Source organism: Chaetomium globosum, genomic scaffold (genome assembly GCF_000143365.1).
Source record: "Chaetomium globosum CBS 148.51 scaffold_5 genomic scaffold, whole genome shotgun sequence".
Lineage (NCBI taxonomy): Eukaryota > Fungi > Ascomycota > Sordariomycetes > Sordariales > Chaetomiaceae > Chaetomium > Chaetomium globosum.
The window spans coordinates 1834337-1854595 of record NT_165980.1 but is presented as its reverse complement, the minus strand read 5'-3'; the positions used below and the strand labels follow the sequence as shown (position 1 = coordinate 1854595).

Here is a 20259-nt window from a genome sequence, read left to right as displayed (position 1 = left end):
ATTAAGGTCGTCATTAGAGTTGTCACCCGGAACCTTGGATCGTGGAGGCAAACCGGGTTCCAGTTTCCTGGGTGGCTCAGTGAGTGTGCAATTCGGTGACGAGGGCCGTCTGGAATATGCCTTGATATCCGCCGCGGGTACAAGTGGCCCCCAAGCAGAGCCCGCGATAGTGAGCCTAATTATAGAGCGTTTATCTGCTATCTTGATAGTTTAATAAACCACGTCCGGGTAAATCAACCTTGCGGACCCTCGTTGTTGGTAGAAGGACTATAGCGACTGCAGACGATTGGCTGGCAATATACTGCTGGTTAAGCCTAAGAGACGGGGCACAAATCCTGAAAAGGGGGTCGTGGCCTCGCTGGCGTTTAAAGTCTCTCGTAATGACTGTCAGGCTCTTCCTGAATATGTGAAGCTCCAGATGCGCAGACAAAGCTGACCAAAGAAAACGACATACAGTAGGTCCCGTATGTCTGGTCGGGGTGCCGACCTTTGGGATGTTATATTGCCCAAAGAGTGCTGCAGATGCCGATGTAACAATATCAATCCGACACAACCGATTGCACTGATTAATTCTGCGGAAACTCGGGCCCTGGCCTTGACCAGTAGGATGGCAATCTGATCTTGGAAGCCGTCAGTCCCGTGCCATATCTCGCACCAAGCCAGCAGAATGGCTAGCGGCAAATCGTTCGCGATGGTGGCATCGCAAATGATGAACTGGTTTGGGCGGATCTAAGCTGTCGGCAGCGTTTCCCAGGCTCCCGGGCAGCTGACGGATTGACTTCCATGCTGAGTCTTTCATTGCCTCAACTGTCGGTCAATTGTTGGCCAGGTTGCGTAGAAGAAAGCTGTAGTTGTTTCATGGATCTAAATCTTTTTACTACCCAATATACTTTGTTAGATGACAGTTCCAGTTTTGGATCTGTCTTACTCCTACCCGAGCCATGTTTCTTGCGAGGAGGGGATTCGGCGCAAAGTCAACCCGGCTGTTTTGAAGCAGAGGTTGCAGCAGCCTGCAGGCTCGGAGCAACAGCGTCCGGGATGTGGAAAATCCTAGGTTGGGTGCCATAGAAAATTTCCATCGGCGATCCTTTCTATGAGAAAGTACTGCCCATCGGCCGACCATCTGTTTCCCTGGGCCATGGGAAGAACTGAAGGCATGATTCGATATTTGTATTAGCTTACAGATATATGAATTGAAGTTTTAGCGTTTCAAGATCCAACATCCCAAGTTCAGAAGGAGAGGGTGGTCCCTCGAGTCCTTAATGCAGGCGGTAGTTTCCATTGAAGTTTTGAACGTCGGTTCTTCCCTCATTTTTGGTATGAAGATGGTCGGGGCTTCTTGACTGGGATGAATTGTGTCACTTGTTTGCGGGTTAGGTGCGTTCGTGGGTCGTTATTCTCTCTTAGCCGTCAGCTTTGAGGAGGAAAATGAAACCTGGAAAGGGAAACTCGAAAAGATAAGAATCGAGCGACTGGGACGAGGGCCGTTGTCAGAATTTAGTTTCGGCCCGTCCACAGGTGGCGCCCCGCTAAAACCAAACGGCATTGTCACTGGTCGCCTTGTTTTTCAGCGATATCTGAACTCGGACGAACCCGGTAACCTGGGTCTCACCGACTAGCTTCGCTTTCTAAAATACCAAATTACAAACATCACACAATTACAAACATCGCCACTATGGGTAGCACCGGGACGAGTGCTGCCACAGTTCGGCAAGATAAAGTACCATTTCTAGAATTCCCTTCCTCGAATCAAGACGACCTTAACCGCCAGCAATGCCTAATTTACATGATTCCCGGCAACCCCGGGCTCGTCGCTTACTATGAGCCGTTCCTCAAGACCCTGCGGCAGCTGCTCGACGAGATAGAAGTCCGACAAGATTACCATTACGCTTATCACATCCACGGACGCAACCTCCTAGGTTTCGAGGACGAGGACCACGAGCCGCCGTTCGGAACAACCACCAGCTCCGGCACCCTGACCGAGCCCTTCTCCCTCGAGGACCAAATCAACGGCGTCTGCTCTCACATCCACACCGTCCACACCTCCACTCTGAAGAACGGACGCACCTTTGACTCAGTAATCCTCATCGGCCACTCCGTCGGCGCTTACATCGCCCTCGAAACCTTCCACCGCCACCACACCGCCCATCTCCCCACCGACACCACCACCACCACCACCACCAACCCTCCAACAGCCACCCCCAACAACCCCAACCAGCACCCCCACCTCCCCAACCTCCGCACCCTCCCCCTCCGCTCCGGCATCCTGCTCTTCCCCACCGTCACGCACATCGCGCAATCGCCTAGCGGGCGACAGGTCAGCCTTCTGCGGACGATCCCCTTGCTCGACCGCGCCGCGCCCCACGTGGCCAAGGCCTTCGTGGCGCTGTGGCCGGCGTGGGCGTTGGGCGCCGTGGTGCGCCGCGTGCTGGGGTTCCCCGCGCATGCCGCGGACGCGACGCTGAGGTTCCTGGGCCAGCGGGATGGGATTTGGCAGGGGTTGTTTTTGGGGCTGGATGAGATGAGGGCGATTGGGGAGGAGAGGTGGGGGGAGGGGGTTTGGGAGGTTGGTGGGGGGGAGGTGGTGAAGACTGATTCTGAAGGGGGGGAGGGGTGGGAAAAGTTTTATTTTTGGTTTGCCGAGAGGGATCATTGGGTGGCGGATCGGTGTCGTGATGAGTTCATTGAGAAGAGGCGGAGGCATGAGAAGGGGAGGACGAGGGTCGTCGTGGATGGGTCCGGTATTCCGCATGCGTTTTGTCTTCGTAAGTTCCCTTCATGTCTGTTTCGTGGGGGTCGATGAGGACTAATCATGGCTGGGGATAACTACAGATCACAGTGAAACGGTGGCTGAGAAGGTGAAAGGCTGGATCGAGGAGGTTGCCGGCCGCCAGTGAGGGGAAGGCAGGATACGCGACCACCCCGACGCCCTCCTGCCGGCCAAGAGCCTCGACATGCGGCCGTGTTGCGCTGTCCAGTGGCCGCCGTAGCTAGTTATTCTCCCACCTCACAACCCTGAGTCTTCTGGGCGGAAGTATTCCGTCGCGAGCCGCCAAGCCTGTCCGCTTCAAAGTCAACGAAAAGCAGGTGAGCCGGAATCAACATCTTGAGGCCGTCTTACTTCCGTGGCAAGCAAGAACCATGCATCTTCATGGAATGATTCATCGGAAGACAAGGGGAGCTGGTGTGGTTTTCAACCTGGGGCCGGCACGGACCGGGCAGGGCACCCCATCAAGTCCATCTCGATGTCGACTGTTTAGGTGATATCCACCGCCCAACTGCCGACACCGCAACGAGGCATCCAAGGGATACAACCTGATTTACGATCGACCCAATGGGAGGGCGGACCTTTCGCTTCTCAACGTGGCTAGTGGAGCGGCCGCGATCCGGGAGAGCGGGAGAGCAGCGATGGTGACAGCCAAGTTTAGGCACCCGAATTCTCTGGCCCAAGATTGGCCGCGACAGCTCCACCAAAAGAACAAAACTCCAAGGTTCAGCTCTCAACTGCAGCATGCCGTGATCATCATTGGGAACCATTATTTCCCAATCGGGCAGTCCGATGACTTTCGGTTAGGTGCAGTTTGACGGAATCTGGTCTCCTGCTGTCTCATGCGTTGAGGAAAAATCAATCGCCATTCGGGTATCCTATCGAGAACGCCGTAACCAAACCCGTTGATTCAGTCATCCCATGCATGCAGAAGCCCACAGTATAGTTCCCGTCCGCGTATCGCAGCTTGAATGCCCATGATAGTCGCCGCCATCGTTTCCCTGATTTCCAGTACCACCCTTCTAATGTCTCGTAACACTGCACCAAACGCCTGTGACCCTCCCCACCGCTTTACATCCAATATCCGCCCACGCTCTGGACGGCGTTGCCGCTGACGGTCTTCTCGTCGCTGCCGGACCACCTGGTTTGATGAGGTGATTTCGCTTCCACGTCCCACAACCCCGACATTGCCTGTGCTAGCGCTGTCCCCTCCAAGACTGCGGCTGGGGGCAGCCCAGTTGCTGGCCCCGGTTGTGAGGGGACGTCAATTACTTGTGTTTTGTAATGGGGCTTCTGGTATGAGTCTCGCAGCTCCAAAGTTGAGGTAATTGGTAGGGCCTTCAGGGCCTCCGGCGTAGCGTGCGGTCCTGTGTTGCTTGCTGTATATTCAGCGGAAGGCCATGGCCCGGAGTTTTCGGCATACTGCGGCACCACACCTGGGCCTGTCGTCGCTGGGGTTGTCGACCTATTCCGTACGCTCTCGACGTAGTGGCAAATGAAGAAGAATAGGAGAAACGAGTGGATCACCCTGCCGTGCTATATTAGTTGCTGTGTGCAAATCTGAAGCCTCTCGTCTTGGAAATCACTCACATCATGACAATCAAGAGGCAGATGCTGGCAATCTCTTCTCCTGCCGTGTCGAAGATGGCCCCAAAGTCAGTGATGCCGCAGATGACATCCACTAGTAGCGTGCCCGTCGCAGTCGCTACACCCAGGAAGAGGACGCCGTCGACTCCAATGTGAAGTTTGGGCGGAATCCCGCCATCCCGGCGGAGACCTGCCACAACCAACTCGGCCGTGTTCCAGAGAGCAACCACGGGACACTGTTTAGAGATGTATTAGCATAAGCGGTCCTCAACGTTCACGGTAGGCCGCAAGCCAACTGACCACTACTAGAACTGGGACCAGGCGTTCGAAGGCGCCCAAGGGACCTTGCCGCCCGGCGGTGACGGAGGCGATGATGCCTATCACGGAGAGAGCAACGAGCAAGGATGCGGTCCGAAGGACGTTGCAAGTAACAAAAACGCTCCAGCCGAGGCCATGATAATCGGTGAGTCTCCACTGCTGGAGCTCTTTCGACGAGGGCTTCGCTGTTGGCGGCGGGAGTGAATCCAGCCAAGCTTCGACGGCGGGATCGTAAGGGGGAGCTGGCCGAGACGGCTGTGACCGTAAGTTGATCCTCCACATTGAGCGGGTGGTCCACGACCTATGATGGTGTTCGGAGAGCAGAGTCGACTCTTTTTCGAGTGCTGTCGCGCAGCATGTCGAGTTTCCCAAAGTGTAAGGCTGAGAGATGATTTAGAAAAGCCAGCCCTGTTGTTGGAACTTGGCGGATATGCGGCCTCGCCAGACTTCGTCTCCCAGCTGCAGGTGTCCGTTGGGTGATGAATGGGGTGCCTTGGTTGGTTGGAATGGAACCCTTTCCCGTGCGCCGGCCGTGTCAACTCGGGGGAATGCTGCATGTGTCCATCACGTTCCAGGCCTGGATTCAACTGCCAACGAGATTGTTGGTTCGACCGTATATAGCAATAGCTTCAATGGAACCCAGAATACCAAGGCTGCGTTTGTGGACTCTTTAAGGCAGACCCGAATCTGCTAAACCCGTTGGGAATCCGCTGGGATGTTGGTGCGCTTGGTCCTGGTGTGTGGAATAGGCTTTAGGCACCCGAATAACGACCCCCTGTCATGGGCTGCGGACGCCCGTCCCACACATTCCCTCGCGCTCCCCCGTGTCCTTAGCAATCTTAAGAGCCGAAAGAGCCGCGTGCCTCTCATCGTCTTGCTTTTGAGACACTTTTGCCACTCGTAACCTGCCGGGAGCTTACATAGGTAGTGTAGAAAGGCGCGATCTCGACCCCCAAAGTACGGGATGAATTCCGTCGTCCGAGGTGGCGAATTCCCCGCGGCCTCTGTAATTCACCTCCCTTGGCGCCCCGGGCCGTGAAGACTTTCGGTGCCGATCTCCCGGTTCGCATCCTCGAGGCATCCTCCTTTCACCCCGGTAGATGTCACTCGGTCCCGGTCTCTGCGGCTCAAAATGCTGAGCCCGCTCCATCTTCTCTCTGCCTGTCTGGGATTGGAGATGAGCCCCAAAAAGACGCCGCGCAAGGTGAAACATTGCCGATGCTTAATCCTAACGCTGCAACTTGAATCTAAATTGGTAATTGCGAGACGCTGTCAAAGGATACGTTGGGAAGCCGAGATGCTTCCAAGTTCGAAATTCCCGACGAGTCATGGTTAATGAGCACTGGCGCACAGATCGTGAATTGGTCAGATCTGCGATCGGGGTGTTGATGTCGGTAGCTCGAGGAGGATTTGCTACTATTTTAGACCAGCACGAAGTATACGGCGTACGGTTGTTTCCACAAGCCTTATTCGGGATACAGGGAATGAATCTCACTGCGGCGCTGGAAGATACTTGGAAAGCTCCATGTGTGGCTGAAACTTGCACCGCAATTCTGCCAAGACTCAAAACCACAAATTCTCCTCAAAAACAATTGAATCCCAAACCTACGCAATCACGTGACTATCTCCCGAAGCTGCAGTGACGTCAGTCGTCGTATCGGCTGAACCCTCGCCTCGAGCCCGACAAGCTGATCGGGTACAACTCCAACAAAGTTGAAGAAGGTATGTAGGTAGTATGGTAATTTTAGCTGTCGGTGGGTCATTAAGGTTTCGATTTTAAGATTCTTGACTTGTCAGATGCTGGATTCATAATAAATACCGTACACCACGAAACATTCATTGAGATTAGAGCTGGATGCCTTGCTGCCTGCTGGAAACTAAGGCCGCTATCTGTTATCAGAATTTTTCGAAAATATGTTGCCCCACCAAACCCAACTCCCCCACCTTCCATGCTCTGATACCACAACCCACCACAGGCGCCGCCGCTAACTTTCGCCTCCTTCATCATCTCAATCGGGGACATCAAAACGAGGGCAGATTTCTTGCTCCCAGTTCCCGCAAACTAAGCTTCGAGACTTTTTATTCTCTTCTTTTCCTTCTTGACATACTTTATTCCTTACCTTCACCATGGCGCCGTCTGCATCCAAGGAAAAGCGCCTCGCCAAGCGCGCTGCTGAGGGGAAGAAGACTGTCGCCTCGCGGTCCAAGGCGAACTCCAAGACTGCCAGCGCAGCCGCATCTGTGAACGGCGACGAGACACCCCCGGCCGAGATTGACGCTTTCGGAAACCCGGTCGAGCCTGATGAGCCCGCTACGTCTTCGGACAAGATGGGCGAGGTTAAGCGCCTGGCCGAGCAGCTCGACAAGCATGGTCTTTCGGACCGCGTCACCACCGGTGTCCTATCCTCAACCGCTGCCAGCAAAGACGTGAAGATTACCAGTGTAAGCTTGGTGTTCCACGGTCGGGTGCTGATCACAGATTCCACCCTCGAACTCACGTTGGGCCGCCGATACGGTTTGTTGGGCGAGAACGGCTGCGGCAAGAGTACGCTGCTGAAGGCCATCGCCGCCCGCGAGTACCCGGTTCCCGAGCATGTAGACATCTATCTCCTGAACGAGGGTGCCCCCCCGAGCGACATGGGCGCCCTGGAGTGGGTCGTTACGGAAGCCGAGCGCGAGATGGAGCGCCTTGATAAGCTGGCCGAGAAGCTGCTTGAGGAGGAGGGTCCCGAGTCTCCCGTCCTGATGGATCTTTACGACGTATGTGGACATAATTCTCAGTTTTATTTCGTGACAGTCAATACTCACCGAACCTTTAGCACATGGAAACGATGGACCCCGCGACCTTCGCGACTCGCGCCTCGCTCATTCTGACGGGTCTGGGCTTCAACAAGCAAACCATCCACAAGAAGACCAAGGACATGTCTGGTGGGTGGAGGATGCGTGTCGCTCTCGGCAAGGCGCTTTTCGTCAAGCCCACCCTCCTGCTCCTTGACGACCCTACGGCCCATTTGGATCTCGAGGCTTGCGTGTGGCTGGAGGAGTACCTCAAGAAGTGGGACCGTACCCTTGTTCTTGTCTCCCACTCAATGGATTTCCTAAACGGCGTGTGCTCCAACATGATCGACATGAGGGAGAAGAAGCTCATCTACTACGGTGGAAACTACGACTCTTACGTCAAGACCAGGTCTGAGCAGGAGACCAACCAGATGAAGGCCTACCACAAGCAGCAAGACGAAATTGCCCATATCAAGAAGTTTATCGCCAGCGCCGGTACCTACGCCAACCTGGTCAGACAAGCCAAGTCGCGTCAAAAGATTCTCGACAAGATGGAGGCGGATGGCTTCATCCAGCCTGTCGTTGCCGACAGGGTCTTCACTTTCCGCTTCGCTGATGTCGAAAAGCTTCCCCCGCCGGTTCTGTCCTTCGATGCTGTGACCTTTTCCTACTCGGGCGACCCTAAGGACGACCTGTACCGCAACATTGACCTCGGTTTCGACATGGATTCGCGGACTGCCCTTGTTGGCCCGAACGGTGTCGGAAAGTCCACACTTCTGCGTCTCATGACCGGCAAGTTGTCTCCCACCGGCGGTTCCGTGACCAGGCACACTCATTTGAAGCTGGGTCTCTACTCACAGCATTCCGCTGAGCAGCTCGACCTTACCAAGTCGGCCCTGGATTTCGTGCGCGACAAGCACAAGGACAAGTCGCAGGACTACCAGTACTGGAGGCAGCAGCTCGGCCGCTACGGCCTGACGGGAGAGGCTCAGACCCTCGTTGATCGGTACCTTGTCCGACGGACAGAAGAGCCGTATCGTCTTTGCCATGCTCGCCATCGAAGGACCGAACATGTTGTTGCTCGACGAGCCCACCAACGGGTTGGATATCCCCACAATCGACAGTTTGGCGGATGCGATCAACGCGTTTAGCGGCGGAGTCATTGTCGTCAGTCACGACTTCAGGTAAGCTCCTCCCCCCGATTTGGGTGCATTCTACATGACGGATGCTGACACGTTCGTAGGTTATTGGACAAGATCGCCAAGCAGATTTTGGTGTGTGAGAACAGGACTATCAAGCAATGGGATGGCACCATCTCCGACTACAAGAACTACCTGCGGAAGAAGATGATTTCCGCTGGCGCCGTTTGAAGTGGTTGAGCAAGACGGTTCGCATGTACGAGAGGAGTAGAACAACGGCAGGCCGCATCGCCGCAGATGCCCTACACAACGGGCCACGCTGCAAGGCGGCCTGGCGGAAAAGGGGGTCGCCCCTGCGGCGCCGAAGATGGCACGGAAAGCGGCCGAGGGACAAAGGGGGTGTTGGATCGGTATGGCGGCGGTCATTTGCGCGGCCATGATGCTTTTGGGATGGGATAGATTGTGACCCTTTGCTCCGCGTTACCCACAGATTCCGCCATTCGTGAGTTGCATATCTCGAGAGCTTGAAAGCCGAGTAATGACGGAATTCAGAATGGATTATTTGTGTTCTTTCTACGATGCCGTGATACAATCCATGTTTTGTTACTCGATGATGACACCGTCCCATTTCGTCAGGGCCAAAGCAGGGAACCGTCAGGTACGAAGGAGTGATATCCGAAAACGGTGGAGTTGCTGGACCGCCGTTTAAAACCCCGCCGACCCGCCTGCCTCCGTGCCTCTTTCCCCAACCTCGAAAGCAGGGTCCAGGCCTAACCCATCCCACCCCCTCAAATGCGTCCATTGTTGGAGGTAATTACTTGCGCATCCGCATTTGGCGCGATGCCGACAGAAGGGCGGAGGAGTGTACACCGTCCTTCGGATGAAATCAGTTCAAAGTGACATCTTGAGCCTCTTGCACGAGAATCCCCGTTGTTGTCAGCGGTGGTCATCCACCAACAAATCCATCATCCAGCTCTGATGGCTGCGAGGCGAGGGTCTTGGTTTGGGCTGCTTTCGATTCTGGTTGGTTCGAGGCCCGGACCGACGGGGCGCGGGAGAAGCAGGGCTTCGTGGAAGCATGGTTTGACGCACGCACCAGCGGCCAGCCCCGGCGGGTAATTGGCACCAGGGCTGAGATGGACTGTACCTGACCAGCAGGGAGGGGGTGTTGCTAGGGTGTTAGGTTACTTGCGGATGTTTGCCAGATCTTTTCTTTGCAAGTTAGCGTTAGAAGTAAAAAAAAAACGTCCATAGCATCATTAGTAGACTAAAAGGTAATGAATTGCAAGAGATGAACCATATATAAACCCAGTTACGATGTTTTGCGGAATCCCAAGCATTGGTTCTTGCAACAAGAAGGGCGATTTGAAGGGCCGAGGGCTAACAAGTAGCCAGGGGTATACATAACAGGGGGCTGACGTTTGGTGGAGTGGCACTCACTTTGCTCAATCGGTAGGCAAGGTGGGCCACTGGATGGATCACCTTCGCGAGAGGTGCGTGGAAGCGGGTGTCAAAGGGGCATTTTGGGGGAAAGACTCTGCGCGGCACACCAACGCAGCGAGGCAGATGTGGCCAAAACGAGGAGCGCGATCCAGCCTGGCCCATGGATTCCCAACCACCAAAACCGACCCCGTCGCACGCTCTTTCTCGCATCACCATCACCACCGCCGCTACCTTCCATCGCAACATCGTCGGCAGCGCCGCCCTCCAACATCCGGCGCCCGAGCCCGAATTCCTTAATTGACCATTTTAGTGATTCGTGTTTCTCTTATGCCAGCAGTTCCAACCCCCTGCCCGACAGAAGACCACGTAAACCCGGGGCGACATTGCGCTTATTGCCGACCGTTCGATTTCGTCCGATTTTATTCGCGATACATTCAACGACCCTGACGTTTACTCGACCACCACCGAAATCGGCGTGTTGCTCTCCGGTGGCAGCGCGCTTCCGGCACCCCTCGACCCGCGCCAGATCGAGCTCACAGGTGCCTGGAGTTTGGTGCTGCATAGATTAATCTGGCCACATCGCCATCGACAGCATTTGCAGTGCAACTAGATTCGAAGTGTCGAATTAGCGCCGTGATTCCGACGTGATCCGCGACGGCCGGGAGCTCGATGGGCTCACATACCTAATTTGTAAAAACCACCGAGAAACTTGTTGCGGAACAGGGTTACCGAAGTGGCCGGTTGACAATGGACCATTTTTCCACGGTGCTGCAGCGACCGCCTCATTTTGATGAGGATGGGAGCAATGGGGCCGTGGGCGAAGATCGAGGTCCTCGCGGGGGTCTGCGCGACATCTTGAACCCCGTGAGCTCGACAACACAGCCGGGAACGCCTGGGGCACCTGCGCCGCCTCGACCGCACTCGTCATTCAACTTACGATCCCCGACCCAACAATCCGATTACCACCATCCGAGCGCCTATGCCGCCTCACCATCGGCGGCCGCGGGTCAGCCATCAGGGTCCCGTTCCATTCTAAACAACCCATTTGGATCCACGCCTTCGTCGTCATTGCCGCCACCATTGCAAGCTCCACCAAACATTGTCTCGGCGGCGACATCAGGCCTGCAGCATCCGCCGCGGTCACCATTGCACGCGCCGACGGTATACTACCCAACGGAAATTCGCGATCGCGATCCGATACGCGAGAAATCGAGAACCAGCAGTTTTTACGACCCGACAACCGACGGTAATCGAGACCGTGAACGCAGGGTTTCAGAAACCGGCTCCTGGCGCTCCAGTGCGCAGGCCTCTCCGCCAAAGGTAAGCAATCTCAATTTTGGGCAACCCTCCAACGCCATCCATTGCCAGGCACCAAGCATTGCCCACCTTCCTTTGTCCCCGACCCATCCCTTGCCCCATCAACCCACCTACCACCGATCATCAGTTTCCTCCTCCACTTCGGTTGTGACAGTCCTTCAATCATCGACACGCCATCACGACAGCACGGCGGCTTTTTTTTTTTTTTTCTAGCGCGCAGCGAAGCGTGACTTTATCTTCTTTCCACGCGCCAAACCCGCCTTTCCTTTTTCGACAAATTCACTGACGCGAAACCTTTTCCTTTCCACGTTAGGTCCGCGACCCTTACAATTACTCGCAATCTTCCACGGAATACTACAACAACGGGACCTACGCATCTCCAACGACGACAGCACCTTATCGTCCGCGCAGTCCCACCACACACCCTCGCCATTCACCGGCGGTTGGGCCCACCAGTCCATCGATCAGACCGCCTGCCATCGCCTCACCCAGCTTAAGGCAAATCGCGATGCCCGGCGCGACCACCAACGGGACATCGGTCCTGCCCGCCCTGGCACGGACCGAGTCTCCGGCACCTCCCTCTAGAACCCCTGCCTCAGGTGTAAGTCTCGATGAATTCTTCTGTGCATATCCCATTCACTGACGGTCTGGCACAGACCCCAAGTCGGGCTGCGGGCGTTATGTCTTTTTCCAACATCCTTTCGAGTTCCGAGCCCGTCTCTAAACCCCGGCCGACTTCACAACCAGTCCCTGCCGACGACACTGTGATCGCCGTAGACAAGTTGGAGAGGACGGACAAGGAGAAGAAACACCACCGAAAGAGCATGAAGACATCACGCATCTCGGACATTAGGAGCATCGAGTCGACCCCCAAGATACCCCGTAGGCCTGCCCAGCCGAAGGCCGACACCCCTTCTTCAACACGAGTACCGGCCAAAAGATCGGCAAATGGCCTCCCGAAGCACAAGGTCTTTTCGGCTGAGAAGGAAAAGAAGATTCGAGAGCTCATGGAACAGCTTGACTTCGAAGACGTGGATGCGACCGATTTCGACGACGAGCTGCACGCCTGGAAGGAGCGTGCCCAGCGTCGCCGACAAGAAATGAATCGGCGAGATATGACCTACCGACAAGCCCGGCGAAACGACTACGCTCAGCTCGAGGCCGACAAGCTCCAGTCACATGCCGACTTTGGCAAAGGCCGGTACTACGAGATCAACTACGACGAAGCGTTGAACGAAGTCAGAGAGCAAGAGCTCTTCGCCGAGAAGGAGCGGAAGAAAGATATGCAGCGTAAGAGGCGTCGTGAGAAATCCATGGCGACAACGATGGACCAGCGGGCGGCGGCCCTGGCGAGAGCTTCTGCTGCCCAAGACGAGGCTGAGAGGCAAAAGTATATGCGGGAGGCCGAGCGTGCAAATAAGAAAGTACAGCAGACCAAGTACATCCTGCAGAAAGGGCTGAAGGGCCCCGCTCGCAATATGGGCCCGATCGAACCGAATCTCGAGGGCGGCACCATGGCCACCTTCTCAGCCGAGAACATGGAGCCGGGCAAGACGAAGGGCAAAGGCCGCGCTGGAGGCAGGCTCAAGAAGTCAAAGGAACAGAAGCAAGCGGAGAAGGAGTCGGCAGAGGCTGCACAGGCCGCCTTGGATGCCGGCGAGGAGCTCCCGAGCAGGGAAGAAACTGCCAAGATCCGCATCAAGTTCAGCAAGTCGAAGGGCGGGAAGGACGATGCTGACAAGGAGAACAAGGAGCCGAAGGATTCCAAAGACAAGGAGAAGGCCACGGAGGAGCCCAAGGACCCGCTCGAGACGAGATTCCAGTCCAAGGGTTTCAACCAGATCTACGACCAGATTTGGCGTGACCTGGCTCGAAAGGATGTGAACAAGGTCTTTAGGCTGGCTACTGATTCGTATTCGACCAAGGCATCCAACCTTAAGAAAACGGCTATTCTGGCGTCCAAGGAAGCGAAACGATGGCAACTCCGAACCAACAAGGGCACCAAGGACTTGCAAGCACGCGCTAAGCGTGTTATGCGTGACATGATGGGCTTCTGGAAACGGAATGAGCGCGAGGAACGTGATCTGCGCAAGGCTGCCGAGAAGCAGGAGCTCGAGAACGCTCGTAAAGAGGAAGCCGACCGCGAAGCAGCCCGCCAGAAGAGGAAGCTCAACTTCCTGATCTCACAGACCGAGCTGTACTCTCACTTTATCGGCAAGAAGATCAAAACCAACGAGGTCGAACGCAGCACCGACCATCCCGACGTGGCGAAGGACGATAAGGACAAAATTCCGGATCAGGAGTTGGATGTCGAGGAGCCCACAGGACCCGTTGGCAGCAAGGTCACAAATTTCGAGAACCTGGATTTCGATGCCGAGGACGAGTCGGCCCTCCGTGCTGCCGCCATGGCCAATGCCCAGAATGCCATCGCCGAGGCGCAGAAGAAGGCACGCGACTTCAACAAGGACGATAACAACATTGACGAAGATGGCGAGATGAATTTCCAGAACCCCACTGGCATGGGCGACGTCGAGATCGAGCAACCGAAGCTCCTCAACTGTCAGCTTAAAGAATACCAGCTCAAAGGCCTTAACTGGCTGGTCAACCTGTACGAACAAGGCATCAACGGCATCCTCGCCGACGAGATGGGTCTCGGCAAGACAGTCCAATCCATTTCCGTCATGGCCTACCTGGCAGAGAAGTACGACATTTGGGGCCCCTTCCTCGTCGTTGCCCCTGCATCGACCTTGCACAACTGGCAACAGGAAATTACACGGTTCGTTCCCGAGTTCAAGGTGCTCCCTTACTGGGGTACCGCGGCAGATCGCAAGGTGCTGCGGAAGTTTTGGGACCGCAAGCACACGACGTACAAAAAGGATGCACCCTTCCATGTCATGATCACCTCGTATCAGCTTGTCGTCTCCGATGTCGCATACTTCCAGAAGATGAAGTGGCAGTACATGATCTTGGACGAGGCGCAGGCCATCAAGAGCTCCCAGAGCTCCCGTTGGAAATGCCTGCTGGGCTTCCATTGCCGCAACAGGTTGCTGCTGACGGGTACGCCGATTCAAAACAACATGCAGGAACTATGGGCGTTGCTGCATTTCATTATGCCGTCCCTCTTCGACTCCCATGACGAGTTCAGCGAGTGGTTCTCCAAGGATATCGAGTCACATGCCCAGAGCAACACCAAACTAAACGAGGACCAGCTCAAGCGTCTGCACATGATCCTGAAGCCATTCATGCTTCGTCGTGTCAAGAAGCATGTCCAGAAGGAACTGGGTGACAAAATCGAGCTGGATGTGTTCTGCGATCTCACCTACCGCCAGCGGGCGATGTACTCGAACCTGCGCAACCAGATCAGCATCATGGATCTGATTGAGAAGGCAACCCTTGGTGATGACGACTCCGCTAGTCTCATGAATCTCGTCATGCAGTTCCGCAAGGTCTGCAACCATCCGGACCTGTTCGAGCGTGCCGATACCTCTTCGCCCTTTTCATGCGGCTACTTTGCAGAGACGGCCTCATTTGTTCGGGAGGGCACGAATGTTAGCGTGGGTTATTCGACGCGGAGTCTGGTCGAGTACGAGTTACCCCGTCTTGTGTGGCGAGACGGTGGACGCCTACACAAGGCTGGGCCCGACAATCTTACTGCTGGCTTCCGCAGCAGGTATCTGGAACAGATGATGAATATCTGGACACCTGAGAACATCCAGGACAGTCTGGGCGGAACCGACAACTTCACATGGCTCCGCTTTGCCAACACCAGCCCGCAGGAAGTCTACAGGGCCAGTCATCAGGATGTTTTCGCTCGTGCAACCGACCTGGCCGCCAAGAAGGACCGACTGGGAGCCATGAAGGTTGTTTATAGCGAACCTGAGGACCAGAACTGGACTCCCTCGCATGCCCTGTTTCAGATCTGCAAGCGCGAAGATCGCAAGCCGTTGGCTGAGATTACCGAAGAAGGCGTGCTTGGCAGCCTCATGAACGTGGCCCGTTCGACGTACGATGATCTTGGGCTCGGTCGCCTTGAACAAGCTGCGCGCTCGCGCGCAACGGCTCCACCGATTGAAGTTTCTTGCAACAGTCGCGGTTCTGTTATCGAGTATGAGAATATCTTGTTTAATCCTCAGATGCGCAAGGCGCTGTATGGACCCACACCTCCAGAAGCGAAGGCCTTTGTCACGCAAAAGATGCCCGTCGAGTTTTACCCGACGCCTGCTCTGCTGCCGGCACCGGACAACGAGAAGCAGAAGTTCACCAGCATTACGGTGCCGTCCATGCACCGCTTCGTTACCGACTCCGGCAAGCTTGCCAAGTTAGACGAACTCCTACGCCAGTTGAAGGAAGGCGGGCATCGTGTCCTATTGTATTTCCAGATGACCCGCATGATCGACATGATGGAGGAGTACCTGACGTACCGCAACTACAAGTACTGCCGGCTGGATGGTTCCACCAAACTCGAAGACAGGCGCGACACGGTTGCCGACTTCCAAACCCGGCCCGAGATTTTTATCTTCTTGCTCTCGACTCGCGCAGGCGGTCTCGGCATCAACCTCACGACGGCCGATACTGTCATCTTCTACGACTCGGATTGGAACCCGACAATCGACTCGCAAGCCATGGACCGTGCGCATCGTCTTGGTCAAACCAAACAAGTCACCGTCTACCGACTCATCACGCGCGGCACGATCGAAGAGCGGATCCGCAAACGGGCAATGCAGAAGGAAGAAGTGCAGCGCGTTGTCATCACCGGCGGGTCCTCGGCGGCTGGTGGAGGAGTCGACTTCTCGGGCCGTAGGGCGCCCGAGAACCGCAACCGCGACATCGCGATGTGGCTCGCCGACGACGAGCAGGCCGAGCTCATCGAACGGCGCGAGAAGGAGCTACTCGAGAGCGGCGAGTACGACAAGATACAAAAGAAGCGTGGCGGTGGCAAGCGCAAACGTGGTGGCGAAGCTGCGGCCTCGGCTGCGGCAGCATCGGTCAGCCTGGATGAGATGTACCACGAGGGTGAGCCTGGTTTTTCTTTTTGCGACTCTCCTAACCCGTCCAATGCGTTTTCTCTATCTGTTTCCGGTCCTAGCTCTGGCGTAGCCAAGAAACGACGTAGACTGACGCAGCATCTTGATGCACACAGGCGAAGGCAACTTTGATGACAACAAGGGCTCGGGCACGGCGACACCCACGGGCGGCGGCGGTGACGACGGGCGCGGTGGCAAGCGCAAGAAGATGGGCAGCAAGAAAGCCAAAACTACCAAGCAGCGGCTGGCGATCGCAGACGGCGAGATCTAGCCCCCTTGCCGCCGGGCTTCGGCTTGCTCAGTGGCGGGTGGGGATGAATCGTGTTTAACTACTGACATCATCGGACTGCGCGCCCATCCTGGCCTTCAATGCCGGAAACGCAACAAGATTTTACCCGCAGCTTGTGAAGAAAATATGGCCGTCGGGCCGGGCTGCATTGTACGAGTACAGAGAGAGGACACCAGTGTGCACTTGTTCAGGTTCTGCTTGGCCGTATGGTTTCTGCCAAACCCAGTCAGAAACAGACAAAGCACGGGAACGCTAAAACGAGCCATGAAGGCTCTCAACTTTTCTTAGCAACAAAGAGACAGGTGGGTGGGAGGATGGAGGATCATTGGGAATGGCGTGTGGCATGCTTGGGAGGAGAACCAAGGGGCAGGGATAGGGCATACATACAGCACGGCAATGCACAGCGCGGCGACTTGCGAGAACTTCCTTTTCCTTGTGTCAGAGTGTGGGCCGTTTTTTTAGCTTAGCTTATAATAGGAGCTGGTATAGACATCAGTTGAACATGTAAAGTACGTGCCCAAAGCTATCTCCATATATTAAGTGTACCAGGACCATCAAGTGCCTAGGTAGACATTGCATCGACGAGGCCCTCGACGAACCGTACAGCATCCTCTCCCACGACCTTTAAAAAGTTGATCGTTAATTAATCGGATACTTAAGGGAGTTCTCGAGCCGTTTTACTACCGGGCTCCTTTCTTTTCCCAAGATATAAGGCCACAAGCTAATAATTTCGGCTCGCTCTTTGGCCATGTCTGTTATGCTGTATACCAGGACCACACATCCATCGTGTAGAGCCCCGCTCGACTTGGTCATCGACGGTCGTAAACACCCTGTGATCCACTTCAAGTTTCTTGACACGATCGTCCTGGCTGAGTACCATTGCATTTCTGCGTCCAGCTCTTCACTGGCTCACACAATTGATAGGCCGTGAGCTCATTAGATGGCAAAAGCAAGTTGTGGAGGACGGGCTGGACAGAACGGGCATTCCCCCCCCCCCCCCCCCCCCCGGGAGGCACGGGGCATTTTTTTGTTGGGCGGCCTCCCGAAACACCGAAGAGAGGACGACCCTGAGGGCCCACGACGGGGGTTTGGAAGGCCGATCTGGACCAGGATTTGCCAGAGTTTTGAGAGAGTGAATTTTCCAAGCCATGGAAATGGCGCATATCCTGGTTCGGCGGGCTGGCATCAACAAACCCGCTGTCGCAACGGAGGTGATGGGTCTGGGAGGCGTGATATTCAGCTGATGCAGGACGAGCTTTTCGGGGTTGCCTTTGCCTCTTCAAGAAAGCTATGCTGCAGATGTCGAATAGGCTCCCGTCGATCTCTTCGACACAGTAGATCTTACCCCTCGCACTTGCGTATATCTTGCGGGGCAGGGGGTACAAACGAACAGGGTCAGTTGGGGAACAGAGAGCCAGCGGAGTCTGTGATAGGGAGTGAGGGCATACCGGTTGAGCTCTTGGCGCATATGCTGGCTCGCTATCATTGTCGACATGCATATGAAACTCCCCCTCTTCACAACATTCACTTATTCGCCGATGCTTGGGCCGGCACGGCGCGCTGTTTGGGCCAATGCCAAAATGCAGTCCAGCTGCATGTATGCCCCAAGAGTGAGACATGCATAGCATAAACAAATGACGAATCGTCTTGCTATGCACCCCATCGGCAGGAAAGCCGCATCCCAAGTGCAGTTAGATGGTGACGAAGGCTTGGACAAGAGGAAGAAGAAAAAGTAATGCGGAAGTCCAAAGTACTAGTACCTTTTTATTTGACTCCGTTTCTTGTATTTGGTTTGTTTGACTCGGTTTTCTTTTCTCGCGTCTTTCGTTGTTCGTGGTTTCCCTAACGTCTTTTCCTCTTTCTTTTCGGGGGAGCCGGGCGGGACGGGCAGAGGGGAGGTCGATTCTTCTAGCCTCCTTTCGAGTTAGCGAAAGAGAGTGCTGCTAAGGCACCTCTTATTGAGGATAGAATGGCAGCTACCAGCTGAGCTGCAGAGCAGTGGAACCCGGGGATGCTGAGGTGCCTATCGTGGTTCTCTGATCGGTCAGCGCTTGCCGCGGTTCTCAATTTGGGTAATTAATTCGTTCGATGGATGGTTGTCAGGCTGCACTTGTGGCAGGAACCACCCTAGGTGTGGATAGATACGAAAATTTGGGCAACAGATCTAGAACTCCTCTAATTCTCCTTCCGGTGTTTGTTCTGTTCCATCTTTTACCTGCGGGTCCCATCACCATCTACTCCACACATGTGACATTCATTCTACTGGCACCACTACCTCCTTGGAGTGCGAAACACCCTTGCCTATTCTAGAGCCGAGTGGCTTCATGATGCAGAATGAAGCGGATGGCCCAGGATTGGAGGGACCGACTCCGAGTGGGTTGATCTTGGCTTCATCGGAATGCGAACGCGCATTAAAGTTCATTGAACGGATTTCAGTAGCAGGCGGTGGTGTGTGTTCCAGTCTATAAAGGGCAGGGGAATGGATGCCACAGCGGCCAGTATTTCCTTGTTTCCTTCAGTTTCCTCTGCTCTCTTCATCTTTAACATCTTTAGGATCCTTCCTTGCTCGTGCCGACGTTCAAGTTCAAGTTCTGATCCACCATGACGACGACCCCGGAGGCGTTGTGCTCTGCACTCAAGTCCATCCCTGCCTTTACCCCTTCAAAATGGATGGAACAATTGCAAGAACGCGCCCGACAGGTTTCAGGCCTCTCATTCCTACAAGATAACCTGGGAAATGGTCTGGCTCTTGAGAGTGTGTTGCATGGTAGCCACATCACGAGCTCCGAAGCCAGGGGCCTCATTTCGACCCTGGCTCAGTCTTCCGCTGCACGTGCCCTAGCAAGGCTGCCCTGGTATGAAGACCCGTACCAGTTTCGGCTCTGTGCGGACGAGGCAAGTCAACATGAAATCTAGACAAGCGAAATCATGAACAGGAACTGATTAGAAACATGCGCAGAACATCGCCGAGCTTACGATGATCGATGCTCTTACCCGGTTGATGGGGTACTGTTACGCAGATATGATCGACACCCACCTTGATTCCAAGAACATCCCCAGTCTTGCAGAACTCCAGGCGAACCCCGGATTCGTCAAGGAGTTCCACGACATGTTCCTCACGCGAGACTCCATCATAGAGCAGATCGAGCAAGACACGACAGCGGACAATTATAACTACAGCGCGGGTCTGCTCTTTGTGGCAAACTATTTCGACCACGAAGCGACGCCACGCCTGCACGAGCACAGCAAGATCTGGGTCCAAGTCTTTGGAAAGATTGCCAAGAACAACATCGTGGCCGGCTGCACGAAAGTCGAAAGCGATAAGCTGTTGTCCCTCGTGACCATCCTGTCCCAGGCGCTGACCATCTCGTACGCCCGGCGCGACAAAGATGGCGAGGAGTCCTCAGGCCTCGAACGCCAGGAGAGATTCTTCAACCCCTGGCTGGGTTGGACGTCCCCGAGGAGGTCAAGGCTAAGATAGAGAAACTTCACTCTCAGAACCTGAATCTCGAAAACTGGAAGGCCTACGGCCATATTATGGTATCTCTCTGGGGACGACGTGGCAGCCAAGTACGAATCGGGGGGTCCGCGACCACC

General features: G+C 55.2%; 5 protein-coding genes across 5 annotated transcripts in view; 4 read left to right on the top strand and 1 right to left on the bottom strand.

Moving 5' to 3' along the window:
- Nucleotides 1-1675: 1675 nt before the first annotated feature.
- On the top strand, nt 1676-2897 carry CHGG_07417 (uncharacterized protein; the record flags this gene model as incomplete). The annotated part of the gene is made up of 2 exons (XM_001225072.1): nt 1676-2765; nt 2833-2897. The coding sequence occupies 2 exons, from the start codon at nt 1676-1678 to the stop codon at nt 2895-2897; spliced, it is 1155 nt and encodes a 384-aa protein (XP_001225073.1).
- Nucleotides 2898-3838: 941 nt separating this feature from the next.
- CHGG_07416 (uncharacterized protein) lies at nt 3839-4954 on the bottom strand (the record flags this gene model as incomplete). Its single annotated transcript, XM_001225071.1, has 3 exons — nt 3839-4295; nt 4358-4590; nt 4655-4954. 3 exons carry the CDS (start codon nt 4952-4954, stop codon nt 3839-3841), a joined length of 990 nt encoding a protein of 329 aa, XP_001225072.1.
- Nucleotides 4955-6799: 1845 nt separating this feature from the next.
- On the top strand, nt 6800-8820 carry CHGG_07415 (uncharacterized protein; the record flags this gene model as incomplete). The annotated part of the gene is made up of 4 exons (XM_001225070.1): nt 6800-7432; nt 7492-8448; nt 8540-8634; nt 8694-8820. 4 exons carry the CDS (start codon nt 6800-6802, stop codon nt 8818-8820), a joined length of 1812 nt encoding a protein of 603 aa, XP_001225071.1.
- Nucleotides 8821-10779: 1959 nt separating this feature from the next.
- CHGG_07414 (uncharacterized protein) lies at nt 10780-16644 on the top strand (the record flags this gene model as incomplete). Its single annotated transcript, XM_001225069.1, has 6 exons — nt 10780-11352; nt 11663-11950; nt 12006-14160; nt 14262-14406; nt 14495-16362; nt 16490-16644. The coding sequence occupies 6 exons, from the start codon at nt 10780-10782 to the stop codon at nt 16642-16644; spliced, it is 5184 nt and encodes a 1727-aa protein (XP_001225070.1).
- A 2619-nt stretch (nt 16645-19263) lies between these two features.
- The window catches only part of CHGG_07413 (uncharacterized protein), a gene marked incomplete at both ends in the record, with an annotated part of 5990 nt that continues 4994 nt past the window's right edge, over nt 19264-20259 (top strand). The window contains 3 exons of the mRNA XM_001225068.1: nt 19264-19417; nt 19483-19517; nt 19610-20108. Of these exons, the coding sequence (XP_001225069.1) occupies nt 19264-19417; nt 19483-19517; nt 19610-20108 (688 nt within the window). The remainder of the gene's footprint in view (nt 19418-19482; nt 19518-19609; nt 20109-20259) is intronic.